Source organism: Ovis aries, chromosome X (genome assembly GCF_016772045.2).
Source record: "Ovis aries strain OAR_USU_Benz2616 breed Rambouillet chromosome X, ARS-UI_Ramb_v3.0, whole genome shotgun sequence".
Lineage (NCBI taxonomy): Eukaryota > Metazoa > Chordata > Mammalia > Artiodactyla > Bovidae > Ovis > Ovis aries.
The window spans coordinates 35,363,798-35,382,657 of record NC_056080.1 but is presented as its reverse complement, the minus strand read 5'-3'; the positions used below and the strand labels follow the sequence as shown (position 1 = coordinate 35,382,657).

At 37.5% G+C, this 18,860-nt stretch overlaps 1 protein-coding gene across 1 annotated transcript in view; it reads right to left on the bottom strand.

Annotated features, from left to right (window-relative positions):
- The window catches only part of CFAP47 (cilia and flagella associated protein 47), a 507,991-nt gene that overhangs the window by 435,525 nt on the left and 53,606 nt on the right, over positions 1-18,860 (bottom strand). The window contains exons 17-20 of the mRNA XM_042241764.2: positions 14,682-14,804; positions 13,238-13,369; positions 9,467-9,544; positions 5,074-5,218 (exon numbers count right to left, since the gene is read on the bottom strand). Of these exons, the coding sequence (XP_042097698.1) occupies positions 5,074-5,218; positions 9,467-9,544; positions 13,238-13,369; positions 14,682-14,804 (478 nt within the window). The remainder of the gene's footprint in view (positions 1-5,073; positions 5,219-9,466; positions 9,545-13,237; positions 13,370-14,681; positions 14,805-18,860) is intronic.

Here is an 18,860-nt window from a genome sequence, read left to right as displayed (position 1 = left end):
ATGAAATTAGAAGATGATTGCTTCTTGGCAGGAAAGCTATGGCAAACCTAGACAGTGTATTAAAAAGCAAAGACATCACTTTGCCAACAAAGGTCCATATAGTCAAGGCTATGGTCTTTCCAGTAGTCATGTACAGATGTGAGAGCTGAACCATAAAGAAGGCTGAGTGCCAAAGAATTGATGATTCCAAACTGTGATGCTGAAGAAGACTCTTGAGAGTCCCTTGGAGTGCAACAAGATCAAACCAGTCAATCTTAAAGGAAATCAACCCTGAATACTCATTGGAAGGACTGATGCTGAAGCTGAAGCTCCAGTACTTTAGCCATCTGATGAGAACAGCTGACTCATTGGAAAAGACCCTGATGCTGGGAAAGATTGAAGGCATGAGGAGAAGGGGATGACAGAGGATGAGATGGTTGGATGGCATCACTGACTCAACGGACATAAACTTGGGCAAACTCCGGGAAGCGGTGATGGCCAGGGAAGCCTGGCGTGCTGCAGTCCATGGAGTCACAAAGAGTCAGACATATATTCAATCAGCAAAAAGAGATGGTAAACCTATTTTAAAAATTTCCAAAGCTTAAGAAGGTTATCATGGTCTTATTCAGATGAGTATAAAAAGGTATAAAGGTCAAGGTCAAATAACTGACTGAATCTCAGATCTGAGAGAATTGAGACTCCCTCTCCAGCAAAGATGGACAGGGGAAGAGCTGGACCTCCTCTGATGCCTTACAGAATTCACAAAGAAGATAAACACAATTTTGCACAAGGAAACATTTCAATGTAATGGCATAACTTGAAAAACAAAGGCATTGGGTGAAAATACAGACAATTGTCAAAAAGCAACACAAACTTCAGGGTAAAAAATTATAACCATTTAAATAAACCTCTAAAATAAGTTCTTAAAGACTGAATGTTAGCTACAATGGAACATCTATCTTCATCTAAACAATTCTAAAATCCCTTTTTCTCCCTGAAGTTTTCAGATTAATCCAAGGAACGATAATTTCAATTATTCCTGTCTGGAAATAAATAATTCATTCCACCCTTCTCCATTCAGGTAAAATCTCACTCAACTTGATGTATGATATAAAAACCATTAGACAAATGAACCAAAAAAATCCATTAAGTGTTAATTAACACAAACATATTTGTGGTGTGGGAAAAAATACATATTATACAGCAAAGAATATCCACCTAGAATGACTATATATCTCAAATATATAAAATATAATAAAACAGATATTCTTAAATATATCTGTCATATATATAAATATATAGACTGTGAAATACAATAATCCAACATAGCACCAATAAACACTTCTTGAGTGTCTACAATGTGTAGAGAGTTACATGAGACAACTCTAGCAGAAAGCAAAATTTGGAACTGTAGTCGTTGAGCTCATGAGCTCACAGTAGAGTAAAGAAGACAAACAGGTACAAGGCTCTTTTAAATACAAGCTGCAATTTTTGTCACAGAAGGATGTTTATGTGTTAATATACTCATATTAATAAAATGTATTTTCTGGACATTTTAAGTATAAACTTTATTGCAAATTATTAATAATTAACAAGATCAACTTATATACATCCTAAGACTGTGTCAGCAGTCTGCTGTGAGACCCAATGCTACTGGAAATAGAAAACCAACAAAGCTTTTTAGATGGGATAAGATCTTTATTTGAAGGAGATCACTCTCTGGTATAGGTGTGAGGGAAAAAGGCTTGGAGGCTGGGAAAGCACTTTAAAAGAAGATGCAGTGGCCTAAAAGGGAAGTTTGAGCTAGGGCTAAGGCAGAACTGTGGAAAGAAATGCACCTTGCTGAGTAGCTCTACAGAATAAACAGGAAGAGTCTGTGAACCATTAACAAGGTGCATGAAACCATATGAGGCAATCAGAGCAAAAATGTTAAGGCAATTAAAGTTTCAACATCCACATTTTTCAAAACTGAATATAAAATTCACATGGATTTCCTAGTGTCTACTGTTATCATTCCTGGGCTATTCCACAGTCCCTGCAAAAACAGCATGCTCACCTAGACCTATTCCTTTTCCCACATTATTCAGTTCAGTCGCTTGGTCGTGTCTGACTCTGCAACCCCATGGACTGCAGCACGCCAGGCTTCCCTGTCCATCACTAAATCCCAGAGCTTGCTCAAACTCATGTCCATTGAATCAGTGACAACATACAACCATCTAATCCTCTGCCGTCCCCTTCTCCTCCCTGTCCTCAATCTTTTCCAGCATCAGGGTCTTTTCCAATGAGTCAGTTCTTCGCATCAGGTGGCCAAACTATTGGAGCTTCAGCTTCAGCATCAGTCCTTCCCATGAATATTCAGGACTGATTTCCTTTAGGACTGGCTGGTTTGATCTCCCTGCAGTCCAAGGGACTCTCAAGAGTCTTCTCCAACACCATAGTTTGAAAGCATCAATTCTTTGGTGCTCAGCTTTCTTTATGATCCAACTCTCACATCCATGCATGACTAATAGGAAAACCATAGCCTTGACTATATGGACATTACCTTGCCTTTGTTGGCAAAGTAATGTCTCTTGCTTTTTAATGCTCCTGCATTATATCAACTATGAATTGTTCATCCAGACATCTGTCTCTTACAGTCAAAAACTGGGAATGCTCCAAAATTTCTTACTCTTCCCTAATACACATGTCCACTTGATAACCACATTGGAGCATTTCTAAGTACCTTTGGAAATCTCTTCCTTTCCTTCCCAACATCAAAGTCTGAGTTCAGGCTCTCATCATTTCTCACCTGTATGGCCACCACACCTAACTGATCTCCCTGTCACTGGTCTTGCCTTTTCCATACCCACATTTTTCCCCAGGCTATTTTCACCTTAAGTCAAAGGAAAATTAGTGAAGGGCAAGCCAACTCACACCATTGCCTAGGTATCAATCCTTTAACTAAACTGCCTAACCTTTAGAATGGATTCCCTGGTGGCTCAGTGGTAAAGAATCTGCCTGCCAATGCAGGATATGTGGGTTTGATCCCTGGGTCAGGAAGATCCCCTGAAGAAGTAAAGAGCAACCCATTCCAGTATTCTTGCCTGGGAAATCCCATGGACAGAGGAGCCTGGCCAGCTATAGTCCGTGGGTCACAAAAGAGTTGGAAAATACTTCGGGACTAAACAACAACCCCTAGAATAAATGTCCAGTAAAGAACATTAGTTACCTGGGTCTCACTTGCCCCTCTAGTCCTGTACTCCTATACTCTAGATATCCCTAACTACTTGCCATATTGACTCATTTCTACACCTTTCAGTTCAGTTCAGTCACCCAGCTGTATCTGACTCTTTGCGACCCCATGAATCACAGCACGCCAGGCCTCCCTGTCCATCACCAACTCCTGGAATTTCCCCAAATTCATATCCATCGAGTCGGTGATGCCATCCAGCCATCTCATCCTCTGTTGCCCTCTTTTTCTCCTGCCCTCAATCCCTCCCACCATCAGGGTCTTTTTCAGTGAGTCAGCTCTTCGCATCAGGTGGCCAAAGTATTGGAGTTTCAGCTTCAGCATCAGTCCTTCCAATGAACACCCAGAACTGATCTCCTTTAGGATGGACTGATTGGATCTCCTTGCAGTCCAAGGGACTCTCAAGAGTCTTCTCCAACACCACAGATCAAAAGCATCAGTTCTTCGGCACTCATCTTTTCTATCCCCTTCTCTGTATTCGAAATCCAGATGAGGCATCAATTTCTCCAAGAAATTTTTCCTAGTGCTGATTCTCAGCTAGTTCCCCTTAACATATGTTACTTAGCACCATGTACTGACTTGTCTTGAAGCATCTATCATACTATATGGTAATAACCCAATATTTCATTTCTCTTTCTCCTAGTGTTATATAGGTGGTATCCATTTGTCACTTAGATCCAATAGCCATCTTTCTCTGCTCTCCTCTGTCCTAACCTCTACAGACTGATTTCTTGAGGCTCCTTGCTCTTCTGCCTCTGATTTGGTTCAACCACAGAGAGATGCCAGCAAGGTATCAGAGGATAGGAGGTATTTATGCCCTCACATTTTCCCTGCCTCACCTACAATTCTGGCAAGGATTTTTTTTTTTATTTTTTTTAAATAATTATAGCTTTTATCAGATGGCCTCTCTTTTAGTTTCACCACTCATAGGGCTCTGATATCTTGCCTCATCTTGCTCCTTTAGGTAGAGGTAGACACAGCTTCTATTCTTGTCAGTTCTTTTAAACCTGGCTCCTAGGTCCATACGTAATTCCTTCATTAAATAATCTTCAGTTAAATGCTTGAAGTGAGTCATTTATTTATTACTAAGACCTTGACTGATAAACTTACTGTTCACTTTTGGAGAATAACTAAGATGTCTTATTGTCTTTATAGACTCATAAGCTAGTATCTGACCTATAATTGGTATTCAACAAATATGTGCTGAATAAAAAATGACTAAAGCAATGGTTGACAAACAGTTTTCTGTAAGGGTTTTGACAGTAAATATTTTCGGTTTTGCAAGCCATATGGTTTCTGTCACAACTATTCAACTCTGCCATTATAAAAGTATCTATAAACAATATACAAACAAATGAGTATGCCTGTGTTCTAATAAAACTTTATTTATAAAAAGAGGGGCCAGGCCAGATTTAGCCCATAGATCTTAGTTTGACAACACCTGAGGTAAACAATTGAAATATATTTATAAAAGTATATTTTTTCAAACAATTTAACATAAAGATACCTAATATATAGTTAAACAGAGAGAGCTCTCTAAAATATTTAGCTAAAATTCTTAAGCAATTAAAACTAGCGATTAATAATTTTATTTTCATTTATAGTATGTACTTATATATAGCATACTTAGCCTATTATATCTATTAGTAAGCATAGTTAATTGCCATGTATTACCAGTCTTCTGATATTAATACAGGTGTATTTATAAAAATAGAACCAAGATTTGCTATAGGATATAAGAAAAACATGCACTGAGTCATTAAAAATATTAAGAACAACTGCCCTTCACAGTACTCAACATTTCTTTGAGCAACTTAAACTTATTTTACTTTTATAATAATATCATCATGGTATAAAATATGTACCTGATTTGCCTTTAAAATCCAGTGAAAAACTATCAGCATCTTCCAGATTAAACTCTACTCTGGCACGTGTTATACCTTTGTTTTTTAGTAAAAATGGCATAATCTGAGTAGAACCAACATAGGTGCCAGTGAAGTTAAATGTATTCTAAAAAACAAACAAAAAAAAGAAATAAATAGAAGGCAGAGTAACAGTTAATAAAGACAATGTAAACTAAAAATTATACTGTAAGACAGGAGATCTTAAAAGCCCTTGTCATTAGAAAAAAAAAAAAAAAAGATTATGCTTGGTGACAGATGATAACTAGACTTACCATGGTGAACACTTCACAATATATACAAATATTGAATCATATTGTACACCTGAAACTAACATAATGTTATATGTCAATTATACCTCAATAAAAAGTTACACTCTTATGTTTTTCAAGGACATTATTAATGGTGGCACACTCTACAAACTGGGCTTCCCAGGAGGCTCAGTGGTAAAGAAACTACCTCCCAATGCAGGAGACACAGGTTTGATTCCTGGATTGGGAAGATCCCCTGGAGCAGGAAATGGCAACCCATTCCAGTATTCTAGCCTGGGAAATTCCAAGGACAGAGGAGCCTGGCAGAGTACAGTCTGCTGCTAAGTCACTTCAGTTGTGTCCAACTCTGTGCAACCCCATAGACGGCAGCCCATCAGGCTCCCCCGTCCCTGGGATTCTCCAGGCAAGAGTCTATGGGGTCGCAATAGAATCTGACATGATTTATCAACTAAATGAGAACTCTATACAAATTCATTATATTTTTCTTCTTCCTCTCTCCTGCATGTAATCAGTTATCAAGTCCCGTTAACTCTGCCTCCTTCACCTCTTATCTTTATTGCAATTGTATAAAGTTAGCAACTGGTCACTTTTCATTTCATTTCTAGATTTTGACTTTCTCCAATTCTCCGTTCCACAACTAAGTCACAAGTAAACTAATTGAAAATCTGACCACATGACTTCTTGTCTTAAAATGTGATGATTCGCTTCCATCTACAGGACAATGTCAAGTTCATTAGGAGGGCTCATAAAATTCACCATGACCTTCCCCCGCCTCATGTTCCAGCCTCACCTAGCTCTACTCTCACCCCTACCACTTTGCATTTCAGCAAGCTGTATACCTGTCATTTCCAACCTACTGACGCTTCTACCCTCTGTGTCTTTATCGACGTATCTCTTCTGTCAGGAAGACCGTTCTCTAACTTGCAATTGCCTGATAAAATACTATGCATCCTTCAAACACCAGCTGGATAAGCCAGTTAATTACAGTCTGCTCAAGACTACTTCTGTTCCTTATGTTTACTTACATTATGACATCACAAATCCATTGATTTGTATATTTATCTGTGTCTCCTAGTGAATCTTACGTCTCATTTATTTTTGCCTTGTATCTATCTGACATCTAGCTTAAATATATAAGGAATGTTAACTGAATGTATCTTAACTTTAACTTATATGACAGGCATGTGCCTATACCAAAAAACTCTGTAGGATTCCTCTTCTGGTGGAGTAACTATAGATACCCTATAGTTCCTTAGTAAAAGAATCATATACAGCATTAAAAGAGAAAGAGACAACAGTATCCTGATGTCGAGAAAAACATGGCATGAAAGTCAACTGTCCACTATTTGCTGCAGTTGTTGGTGCTAGTGGTAAAGAACCTGTCTGCCAATGCGGGAGATGTAAGAGACACAGTTTCAATCCCTGGGTCAGGAAGATCCTCTGGAGGAGGGCACGGCAACCCACTCCAGTGTTTTTGCCTGGGAAATCCCATGGACAGAGGAGTCTGGCAGGTTACAGTTCATAGGGTCACAAAGAGTTGGACACGACTGAAACAACTTAGCACACAAAATATCAACTCAGTTCTACAAGTGAAACTTGTAAAATCCAAAACAGGTAGCAAAAGTTTGATGCCTCATATATGCAACAAATCATTCCTCTTATCCCACTCTGGTCTTTCCCATAGGCTCATTTGGATAAAATTCCCTAATTGTTATTAAGACACACATTCTCTCTCTCTCTCTCCAGTTGCTCAGTCGTGTCTGACTCTTTGCGACCCCGTGGACTATAGCCTGCCAGGCTCTTCCGTCTATGGGATCCTCCAGGCAAGAATACTGGAGTGGGTTGCCATTTCCTTCTCCTCATAATTATTATTATTATTATTTTTTGTGGCTTAGAGTAATTTTTATTTTTATTTTTTTATTTTTAAATTTTAAAATCTTTAATTCTTATTAGATATATTGCTAACAATGTCTGGAAACACTAGAATACTGTTTTAAAATGGTAACTAGGCAGCAATGTTTAAAAATCCAAAATAATTAGGGAATATTGATAAATATACATTAATGTAAAGTCCTATGAATTACTCAGTTGTAATATAATATGCAAAGCCTGCCACAAAGAAATACAGTACTAAAAGTCTCCATATTTGTCTAATGTTGTACAAAGGAGGACACCATAGCAATGGGAAAAAAGCAATCTGGATACTCCAGAAATCACCTAAAATTATCATTGCCAAGCTAGCTTAGTATCTGTCAGTCTATCTGGACTTACCATGCCTTCAATGCTGAATAAAAGAAAGGTTAGAAAATTGTAACTTAAAGCCTAAAATTGTGGTGATGCTATTAAAGTCCACACTTGTGGTAAGGCCCTACCTGAGACAACCAGCAGTTCAGAACCTGAATGGTACCAGTCATGGGGGAGAGAAAAACAAAAGGGCAAATAAGCTGAAAATAATATGACTATGGCTACAATGGACATGTTCCCAGAATTTAAGATGTTTGTAACATAAATGTCACAAAGGAGGGACATATGGGTTTTTTAAAGGATCAGGGAAAGTTTCTTTGGATAGATAAGAACAGATCTGAAGGCCTGGCCTGAAAGACAAATAGTATGCATGTGCACTCTACCAATTGCAGAACAAAATTTTATCAGGGTACAGAACAATAGTTCAAAATTAATTTGATTATAGTTCAGAAAATACAGGACTTTCTAGTGGCACAGTGAATAAGAATCTACCTGTCAAAGCAGGAGACACGGGTTTGATCTGATCCCTGCTCTGGGAAGATTCCACATGTCACAGAGCAACTAAGCCCATGTGTCACAACTACTGAGTGTCTGAGTCACAACTGTTGAGTCCATGAGCTGTAAATACTGAAGCCTGAATGCCCTAGAGCCCATGCTTCACAAGAAAAGCCACTGCAACAAGAATCCCAAGCACCGTAACTAGAGCGGCCCCCGATTTGCAGCAACTAGAGAAAGCCTGCACAAAGAAACAAGGACCCAGAGCAACCAAAAATTTTTAAATAAATAAATTTTTAAAAATGCAAATCAAGACCACAGTGAGGTACCATTTTACACTCAATAGACTGGCAAACGTTAAGTTTTACAAAGAAATTATGGAGCAATGGAACATGGAGCAATGGAAACTTGAGAAAAAACATGGAAATTATCTTGTGAAGTCAAATATATATAATCACAGCAACTCTACCTCTAGAGAAACTCTTACATAAGTACCTTAAACATATGTACATGAATGTTTATAGCTATGATGGTGATGGTGATTTAGTCACTAAGTTTTGTCTAACTCTTGTGACCCCATGGATCGTAGCCTGCCAGGCTCCTTGCCCCATGGAATTTTCCAGGCAAGAATACTGGAGTGGGTTAGCATTTCCTTCTCCAGGGGGGTTTCCCAACGCAGGAATTGAACCTGGGTCTCCTGCATTGCAGACACATTCTTTACCGACTGAGCTATGAGGGAAGTTCATAGCTATAGTATTTGTAATTAAAAAAAAAAAAACAGATACACTAACTGAATGGACAATGAAATGAGTCTACAAATTACAGTACGTCTACATAATGGATTATTAAGCAGCAGGGATAATGAATAACATACAGCTACACATAATCAAGATGAAGTTTAAAAACATAGCATTCAATTAAAAGTAATGCACCAATGATAATATATCTTTGTTATAAAGCTGAGAAATCAACAAACTAAACTAAAAAATAAACAGTTAAGGAATTCATACATATGTGGCAACCCAATTAGAAAAAATAAAGAGATAATAATGACAAAATTCAGGAAAGTAGTTATCTCTTAAGAGGGGTAGGATCAGAATGAAGTCTACAGATAATTTAATGATTTTGGTACCGTTCTGATACTTAAATTCAGTGGTGAATTCTTAAACCTTCATTTAATCTGCTCAATACTCTGCTTCATTACTTACATTTATATTACATATACTAATTTCTATATCACATTACTACATAATAAAAATTTTTTAACCTACATGGGCTGACTAGGGACACATCAATAAAAATCACTACACTCATAAACTGATTCTACAAATAGGTAACATACTTACCGGATGGATTTCAACATCAGCGACTTCAACAGATCCACCAATCCTAAGGTCTATGTCATTTGCACAGCGAATAGCAACCTATTTAGGAGAAACATAAAATTCTGCAGAAACCGCACTAAAATATACTCATATACTTCTCAGGTACAATATTACCTGACATTTATATAACATTTTAGGATTTAAATAATCATAACATACTATAAATGTCACAAGATTTATTCTGGCAGTTGTCATTCTATTTCTTGTGATGTAGAATTGAAATTAAGAGAAGTGAATTTTCAACTCTTAAAAACTTCCACCACAAATGGGACTAACTGACAGCTTATGAATTTGATTGAAGAGTTCTACCCATTTGCCTTGACGTTACTGCCTCAAACTCCATGTAAGCTTTTTGTATTGACCTAATTTCAACAGGATATTCAAAATTAAAACAAGTAAGAAACTAAGTACAACATGCTTCTTTCCATAGAAAGATACTACCATCCGAAACAACAATAATTCTAATGAGAGCAGATAAAAAATGCTGAGTATACAGTCCAAGCACATTGCTAAATACATTATCTTTTTTTAAATCTTCAGTATTTTCTTAATACCCTAATTTCCAAGTAAGGAAAACTGAGGCTTGAGGTCACAAAAGTTGAAAGTAGCAGTGGCTAACCGTGGACCAAGAACTGCCTGAACAATCTCTTTCAAGAAAATTAAGAGAGTGAAATAAGAATTTAGGTGTATAACTCCAAAAAAACAAAGCCTGAAGATTATATGAACACATAACTGTGTAATCAAAATCTCAGAAGCATGAAATATCATTCCTTGAAAGCCCTACCTACATGAGATTGGTAGCAGTCAACTTCAAGATTTAAATCTAAATATATACTATAATTAAGAAAGAGTTATGGAATTGAGAAAGATGGTAATGATGACCCTGTATGCGAGACAGCAAAAGAGACACAGATGTGTAGAGTGGACTTTTGGACTCTGAGGGAGAGGGAGAGGGTGGGATGATTTGGGAGAATGGCATTGAAACATGTATACTATCATGTAAGAAACGAATCGCCAGTCTACGTTCAATGCAGGATACAGGATGCTTGGGGCTGGTGCACGGGGATGACCCAGAGAGATGATATGGGGTGGGAGGTGGGAGGTGGGTTCATGTTTGGGAACTCATGTACACCCGTGGTGGATTCATGTCAATGTATGGCAAAACCAATACAGTCTTGTAAAGTAAAATAAAGTAAGAATAAAAATTAAATAAAAAAAGAGAAAGAGTTATGGATGTATTTCACTCTTTTGACAGAATCAGTGACATTGTTTATAGACAAACCATAAAATACCATTGTTTCAGTATGCCATCTAGACAGTCTTATTAAAGGAACTGCTTAATTCATAATACTTCATGATTTCTATATTTTATTTATAGAATATATAGTACATGAACAAAATACTTGACTAAAATCATAAGAAGCATAAGTCAATGCTTCAGAAGTAATTACAAATCAGTATGTGCTTCACTGATGAATGATGCATATAAGTCTCAACCCCCCATGGCTCCCTTTTACTTACCTCTACATTCGTGGGTCATGAAAAATTCCAGGCTACCATAACACATTTACTACCCTCACTCATTGCTCGCTTGACCTTTCTATCTCCCAAGACTCCATCTGTACCCTAACTGATATCACTCCTCACAAATTCATGGCCCCAGAAATCATATACTCATCTGTGCCTCTATTTCTCACAACCCTCTATCATCCCTGCTTTCTTGCCCATTTTCAGAGACATGAATTCTAGGATGTCACATGTCATAGGGACATCTAAGTCTGTGATATGTAATTTCTTTCCATATCAGCCCCAATTTACCTGTCTCTATTTCCTTTTTTATTTAACTTCTTACAAAGTTTATCATTTCAACTTCTCATCAACATATTCAGCCCACTTACACTCATTCTTGGTCTTTATACGGGTAACAGAAATAATCTCTATCATCTCTAAAATTAATCCTTAGCCTTCAGACCAATATGCATAAGCAATGGCCTCTTTATTAGACATATTAGACACCTCTACATAGGGATGCAAAAGGTGCTTCAAACTCATGATTTCCCTCTAAAATCTGCTACTTATCCTCTAATCTCTTTCTCATTGAATGTAGTTCATCTGTCTAACTCTTGACTTACTATTTTACTTATATGTGACCCCTTCCAATCATCAAACCCTAAATGTTCATCTCTTAAATTTGACATGAATTTGTCTAGAACCCTGTCTCCTAACAAAGAACACAATCTTCTCCTGCCTGGACATCATTACCAGACTAATAATTGCACTGGTCCCAGTTGAATGCTACTCTATAACCCAAGTGATGTCTGAAAAATGCAAATCTGATTGTGAAACTCTCCACGCTAAAGACTCCTAGTCCTTAAGACAAAATTTTGAGTTCCTAAATTGTTGATAAGGACCTGTATGACCTAAAATTTATACAGGTCTATAAATATTCATATCTTTCTCCACTATTCATTCAATCTATAAAGCCATGTTAAACTAAGTTTTTTCATATCTGCCTCATAGCTCACTCTCTCCTCCTATATCTGACCATGGTCCCTTAAGTACTTTTTCTTCTCCTCCTCCTTCACCCCACTACTACCCCTTTCCTCTGGATGATTTTTAACTTTGGTGTCTTTTAGATGCATCTTCCCCTTGGAAACTGCCCCTGACCATGTTAAGCCTGGGCTGCAAATCTCTCCTGTGTACTCCCTTAGCCTACTGCATTTCTCCACCATTATACTTACCATACATCTTTTAATTTTGAGTTGTTTGCATCCCCCATCAGATTGTACACTTTCAGAGAACAAGGACGCTAGCTATCTTGTTCAATTTTACATTCCTAGCATGTACAGAAGAACCTAACACATAATGTATGCCCAATAAATACCCAGGGAATAGATGAATAAATGAATCTCATTATAATGTTAAAAGATAAACTTCGTAAAAGCAGTATAGTTGTTTGAAATACAGTGCCAATTAATCTCTCAGTAAAACCTATATTTTAGTGGCTATATTTTTTACTATTTCCAGAATAGCATATAAAAAATTCTGTCCAAATATCAGACCATATATCATAATATGTAATTTATAAACATCTTTCAGTACAAAATTCTTTATAAAGGTAGGATATAATTATTAGGTTTTTTATTTCAGGGCCAAGCAAATTGATATTTATTATATTAAGCTGCTGCTGCTACTGCTGCTGCTAAGTCATGTCAGTAGTGTCCGACTCTGTGTGACCCCACAGACAGCAGCCCACCAGGATCCCTCGTCCCTGGGATTCTCCAGGCAAGAACATTGGAGTGGGTTGCCATTTCCTTCTCCAGTGCAGGAAAGTGAAAAGTGAAAGTGAAGTTGCTTAGTCATGTCCGACTCTTCACAACTCCATGGACTGTAGCCTATCAGGCTCCTCTGTCCAAGGGATTTCCCAGGCAAGAGTGCTGGAGTGGGCTGTCATTTCCTTCTCCAGGGGATCTTCCCGACCCAGGAATCGAACCCGGGTCTCCCACATTGCGGGCAGATGCTTTACCGTCTGAGCCACCAGGGAAGCCCCAAACTACTCTTTAGTATCATAATATTAAAACCCATCCCCATTAGAAGAAACCATTAAAACAAGCTTTCTAAGAATCAACAAGTACACAACACTTTATAGCATTATACCTATTACAAATATCATAACCAAACAAATCCATAGAGACATATATAAGAAGTGAGAACACATATGCATAAACATACCTTTGCTCTTGTGTCAAATTTTTCTTTAACGGTAGGAGTACAGGAGATATTGAGAACAGTTAGTCCCCCCAGTGGAATGATTCCTTGTGATGGAACAATATTAATCATAGACAAAAGACTCTGGTCACAAACCTATAATCAAAAAATTTGTAAAAATGTGACATTATCCTTTAAAGTAATCATTCCAAAATTTTCATAGTTTGCTTCTACACCACTACATAGAGAGATGACCTATAGGTACAGGGCATGAGATGATCTGAATAGATTTTCAAACAGCAGACAAACATTTTGAATTTCAACAAGGATTTGCACCCCTAACCCACAAACAGAACTTTCAGCAGTGACATCTTCCAATTCAAATAGGATAATGAAGTCATTTTGAGACTTTGAAAAACTTATAAAAGAATGAGATATATCTATTGGAGAGATGCCAAAATTCTAGATACTATTTTGATAGCTTGCCTTTACCCTGATCCTAAAAAACTGAAAGCAAAGTTAGTGGGAAGGCAAGGTGATGAAGTAACCTCCTCTTTATTATTTACTTATAGTCTAGTGTCTAAGATATCATTTCAACGTTCAAAAAAGTAACTTACCAAAAGAGTTAAGGTATGGTTTGTCAGAAGCCAATTTAGGTTTATCTATCATTCCTTAAGTCAGAATAATTTGAAGGGAAATTGGTTAAGATATTTTTAGGATGATGGAATACCTCCTAAGATCTAAGAACTAATTCTGAACAACAGAGTAGAAAAGGGTATTCTCCTTTGCTTGTTTGGGTAGAAGACATGTAAATATAAAGCTTGAAAGAAAGCTCTCAAATACTAACCTCTACTGTCACTATTAGGAGATTTTAATGTTGGTTTAAACAACAACAACAACCACTGCCCAGGGATCGAACCTGGGTCTCCTGCGTTGCAGTCAGATTCTTAACTATCTGAGCCACCAGGGAAACCCAATTTAAATATCATGCACCACACAAATTAAATCAGGAGTAATAACTATAAACAGAGTATCTTTAGAATGGTCTTTATCTAGGTCCCACTTGCTACCATAACAGTCTTAATGACAGAGTGAAAATGAGGGAAAAAAAGGAAAAGCATATACTGAACATAAAAAAAAAATGTATGGTTGTTTTTCAATTTTTTTCTACATCTTTTTTTTCAGTAAAACAAAATAACAGAAAGAAAGAAAAAGAGGGGTAAGAGCAGAAAAAAAGGAGAGACTAAGGAAGAGAGAGACAGAAAGAGGCAAATTTTATGGGAAATTAAAAGGATGACATATTACAATAGATGAAATGTATTCAGATAAATCTCGTATGAAAAATCAAAATATTAACATTAGCTGATGTATAAAGGCTAAAGTATTAACGGCACAGAACTCATAGCAAACAAATATTTCAAGTTATAGTATGATCTGATTCAAGTAAGATTCCAAGATTCTACATTACCTTGAAATAAGCATGGTTTTGTCCTACATTGTGAAGAATGGCTTTCCTCCAAGTTGTTAGCCCTTGAGGAATATTGCTAAAGAGTATCCGTGGCTCTAAAAATGTTACCTTGGAGTGTCCAAGCTAATAATAAGAAGAAAGAGAACATGAAATTGAAATAATTGTAAACATGTTTTTTTTTAATCCCCCATCAGATAACTCAAGCTTTTTTCAGCTTCACAGAAATTTCTAAAATGTGAAGTGTTATCAGATTTTATGGTGTGTTGAAGAGAAAAGAATTGAATATTTATAACGTAATCCTAAACTGAAGAAGGCAGGGAGAGCAAGAAAACTCTAAGGAGGAGGTAAATCCATGACAGAGAATCGTGTAGAATAGTCACTGTAGGGGATATTAGAGATCACCTACCCCACTATGTACAAGGTGGGAAATAATGTGTGTGTTAAAATACTATCTAGGCAAGTTTCTACTAGAAGTCTTCTCAAAGAGCTTAACATACTGATAATGCATACTTTGCTTATCTGAGACTGGGAAAGTAGTTCACTGTGATGTACAGAATTATTTAAGCACAGGAGTCCCTCATGCAGTCCTACACAAACCACTTCACAGAACTACTGGAACTTAAAATGTTTTTTTTGGAAATGCTGATACTATCCACCTCTCCCATTTTAAAGGAAAACAAACAATAACCAACACAAACTAAAACTCAAAATTTCTAATTCCTCCAGAAAGTGAAAATTCAAAGTGTTACTCAGTCATGTCTGACTCTTTTGTGACCCCCAGGTTCCTCTGTCCTTGGGATTTTTCATGCAAGAATTCGGGAGTGGGTTGCCATTTCCTTCTGCAGGAGATCTTCCCAACCCAGGGATGACCTCTGGTCTCCTGCATTGCAGGAAGATTCTTTACTATCTGAGCCACCAGGGAAACCCAATTCCTCTAGATGCTAATGTAAGTAATACATATTATTTTTTACTGTATAAGGAGATTTTAATATATTCTTAAAGAACATGATTTGGATAACTGGAACAGTAACCTTTTAAAAAAGCTAACAAAAGATCAAATGGTCGAGTAAGTCCTTCACAGTTAATGACAAACCTTAAATGAACATTTTATTTAATCATTTTGTGTTCTTCCATCTTTATTTTCTTAGAGTAACACTTCACAGTTCACTTAACTTCAAGAGCTTCAAAAATTTGCCAAAAATAATTTAATTCAGTATTCTGATATCTCAGAGTTTAATTCTTAATCAACCCAGTGTAGGGAAAGTGGAAATCAAATTTTACGAGAGGGTAAAGGCAAACGCTGTGTAGGCAGATCACTTTGGATATAAATTCAAGTAGGGCATTTACTGCACATGTGAACTTGTACTAGATAGTTAACCATTCTAATGCTCCATTTCTATACCCAGCAACTGAGTAATTAATATATACCTTATAGAGTTGTTATAAGGATTAAATTAGATAATACCTATATATCATTGTGCATCATATCTGAGACACAATAATTAATAAATGATACCTTATGGCTACCGGTGGTATGGGGAAAGAAGAGGGATAAATTATGAGATTGAGATTGACATACAAACATCATATGTGAGTGTCTGTGCCACTCAGTCATGTCCAACTCTTTGCAACCCCATGGACTGTAGCCCACCAGGCTTGTCCATCCATGGAATTTCACAGGCAAGAATACTTGAGGGGGTAGCCATTCCTTTCTCCAGGGGATCTTCCCAACCCAGCAATCGAACCTGAGTCTCCCACATTGTAGGCAGATTCTTCACCATCTGAGCCACCAGGGAAGCCCCATATACACATTAGTATATATAATATAGATAACTAATAAGGGCCTACTGTATAGCACAGGGAACTCTACTCAGTACTCTGCAATGACCAAAATGGGTATGTGCATGCTAAGTCGCTTCAGTCACGTCTGACTCTTCGCAAAGCTATGGATTATAGCTCGCCAGGCTCCTCTGACAATGGTTTTCTCCAGGCAAGAATACGGGAGTGGGTTGCCATGCTCTCCTCCAGGGGATCTTTCCAACTCAGGGATGGAACTCACGTCTCTTATACAGCTTGCATTGGCAGGCAGGTTCTTTACCACTAGCGTCACCTGGCATCGGGAACTCTACACAAAACTCTGTAATGATCTATCTGGGAAAAGAATCTAAAACAAACAAAAAAAGAGTAGATATATGTATAGTTCTAACTGATTCACATTGCTGTGACCCAAGTAACCACAATGGTGTGATCACTCACCTTAAGCCAGACATGCTGGAACATGAAGTGAACTGGGCCTTAGGAAGCATCACTACAAACAAAGCTAGTAGAGGTGATGGAATTCCAGCTAAGCTATTTCAAATTCTAAAAGATGCTGCTGCTGAAGTGCTGCACTCAATATGCCAGCAAATTTGGAAAACTCAGTAGTGGCCACAGGACTAGAAAGGTCAGTTTTCATTCCAATAGCAAAGAAAGGCAATGCCAAAGAATGTTCACACTACCGCACATTGCCCTCATATCACACTAGAAAACTAATGCTCAAAATTCTCCAAGGCAGGCTTCAACAGTACATGAACCAAGAACATCCAGATGCTCAAGCTGGATTTAGAAAAGGCAGAGGAACCAGAGATCAAATTGTCAACATCCACTCGATAATAGAAAAAGCAAAAGAATTCCAGAAAAACATCTACTTCTGCTTTACTGACTATGCCAAAGCCTTTGACTGTGTGGATCACAATAAACTGTGAAAAATTATTAGAGAGACAGGAATAACAGACCACCTGACCTGCCTCCTGAGAAATCTATATGCAGGTCAAGAAGCAACAGTTAGAACTGGAAATGGAACACCAGAATGGTTCCAAATTGGGAAAGGAGTATGTCAAGGCTGCATATTGTCACACTGCTTATTTAACTTATATGCTGAGTACATCACACGAAATGCTGGGCTGGATGAAGCACAAACTGGAATCAAGACTGCTGGGAGAAATATCAATAACCTCAGATGACATCACCCTTATGGTAGAAAGTGAAGAGGAACTAAAGAGCCTCTTAATGAAAGTGAAAGAGGAGAGTGAAAAAGCTGAGTTAAAACTCAACATTCAGAAAACTAAGATCATGGCATTGGTCCCATCACTTCATGGCAAACAGATGGGGAAACAATGGAAACAATGACAGACTTTATTTTTCTGGGCTCCAAAATCACTGCAGATGGTGACTGCAGCCATGAAATTAAAAGACATTTGTTCCTTGGAAGAAAAGCAATGACAAACCTAGACAGCATATTAAAAAGCAGAGACATTACTTTGCTGACAAAGGTCTGTATAGTCAAAGCTATGGTTTTTCCAGAAGTCATGTATGGATGTGAGAGTTGGACTATAAAGAAAGCTGAGGGCCAAAGAATTGGTGCTTTTGAACTGTGGTGTTGGAGAAGACTCTTGAGAGTCCCTTGGATTGCAAGGAGATCAAACCAGTCAATCCTAAAGGAAATCAGTCCTGAATATTCGTTGGAAGGACTGATACTGAAGCTGAAGCTCCAACACTTTGGCCACCTGATGTGAAGGAGTGACTCCTTTGAAAAGACCCTGATGCTGGGAAAGATTGAAGGCAGGAGGAGAAGTAAACGACAGAGGATGAGATGGTTTGATGGCATCACTGACTTGATGGACATGAGTTTGAGCAAGTTCCGGGAGTTGGTGATGGACAGGGATGGACAGGGTCACAAAGAGTTGGACATGACTAAGCGACTGAACTGAACTGAGAATAGCAAAAATGCAATACAATAGGGCAAAAAAAATTTTCTCTATTTTTGGCATTTATTAATGAAACAATTTAATTTTAAGCAGCTCCCATGGTGTTATGGTATATTTACAGACTCTCTAATACATATCAAGTCTCTAATAAGAATCTAGCATTACTGGTATACAGCCATGGATTTCTGAGTTAATAGATAAGACACTTTTTTTTTTTTTTAGCAAAGTCTTCATTTATGGTAGAGAAGTGGCTCCAAGAAGATTCTAAGACAATTTAGTTAACTAAGTATTTCAAACAAAATCAGATTTTACTAACATAGTATATATACCCAACTATATATACATAGTTGTTTGGCTTCCCGGGAAGCTCAAACAGTAAAGAATCTGCCTGCAATGCAGGAGACCTGGGTTCGATCCCTGGAGAAGGACATGG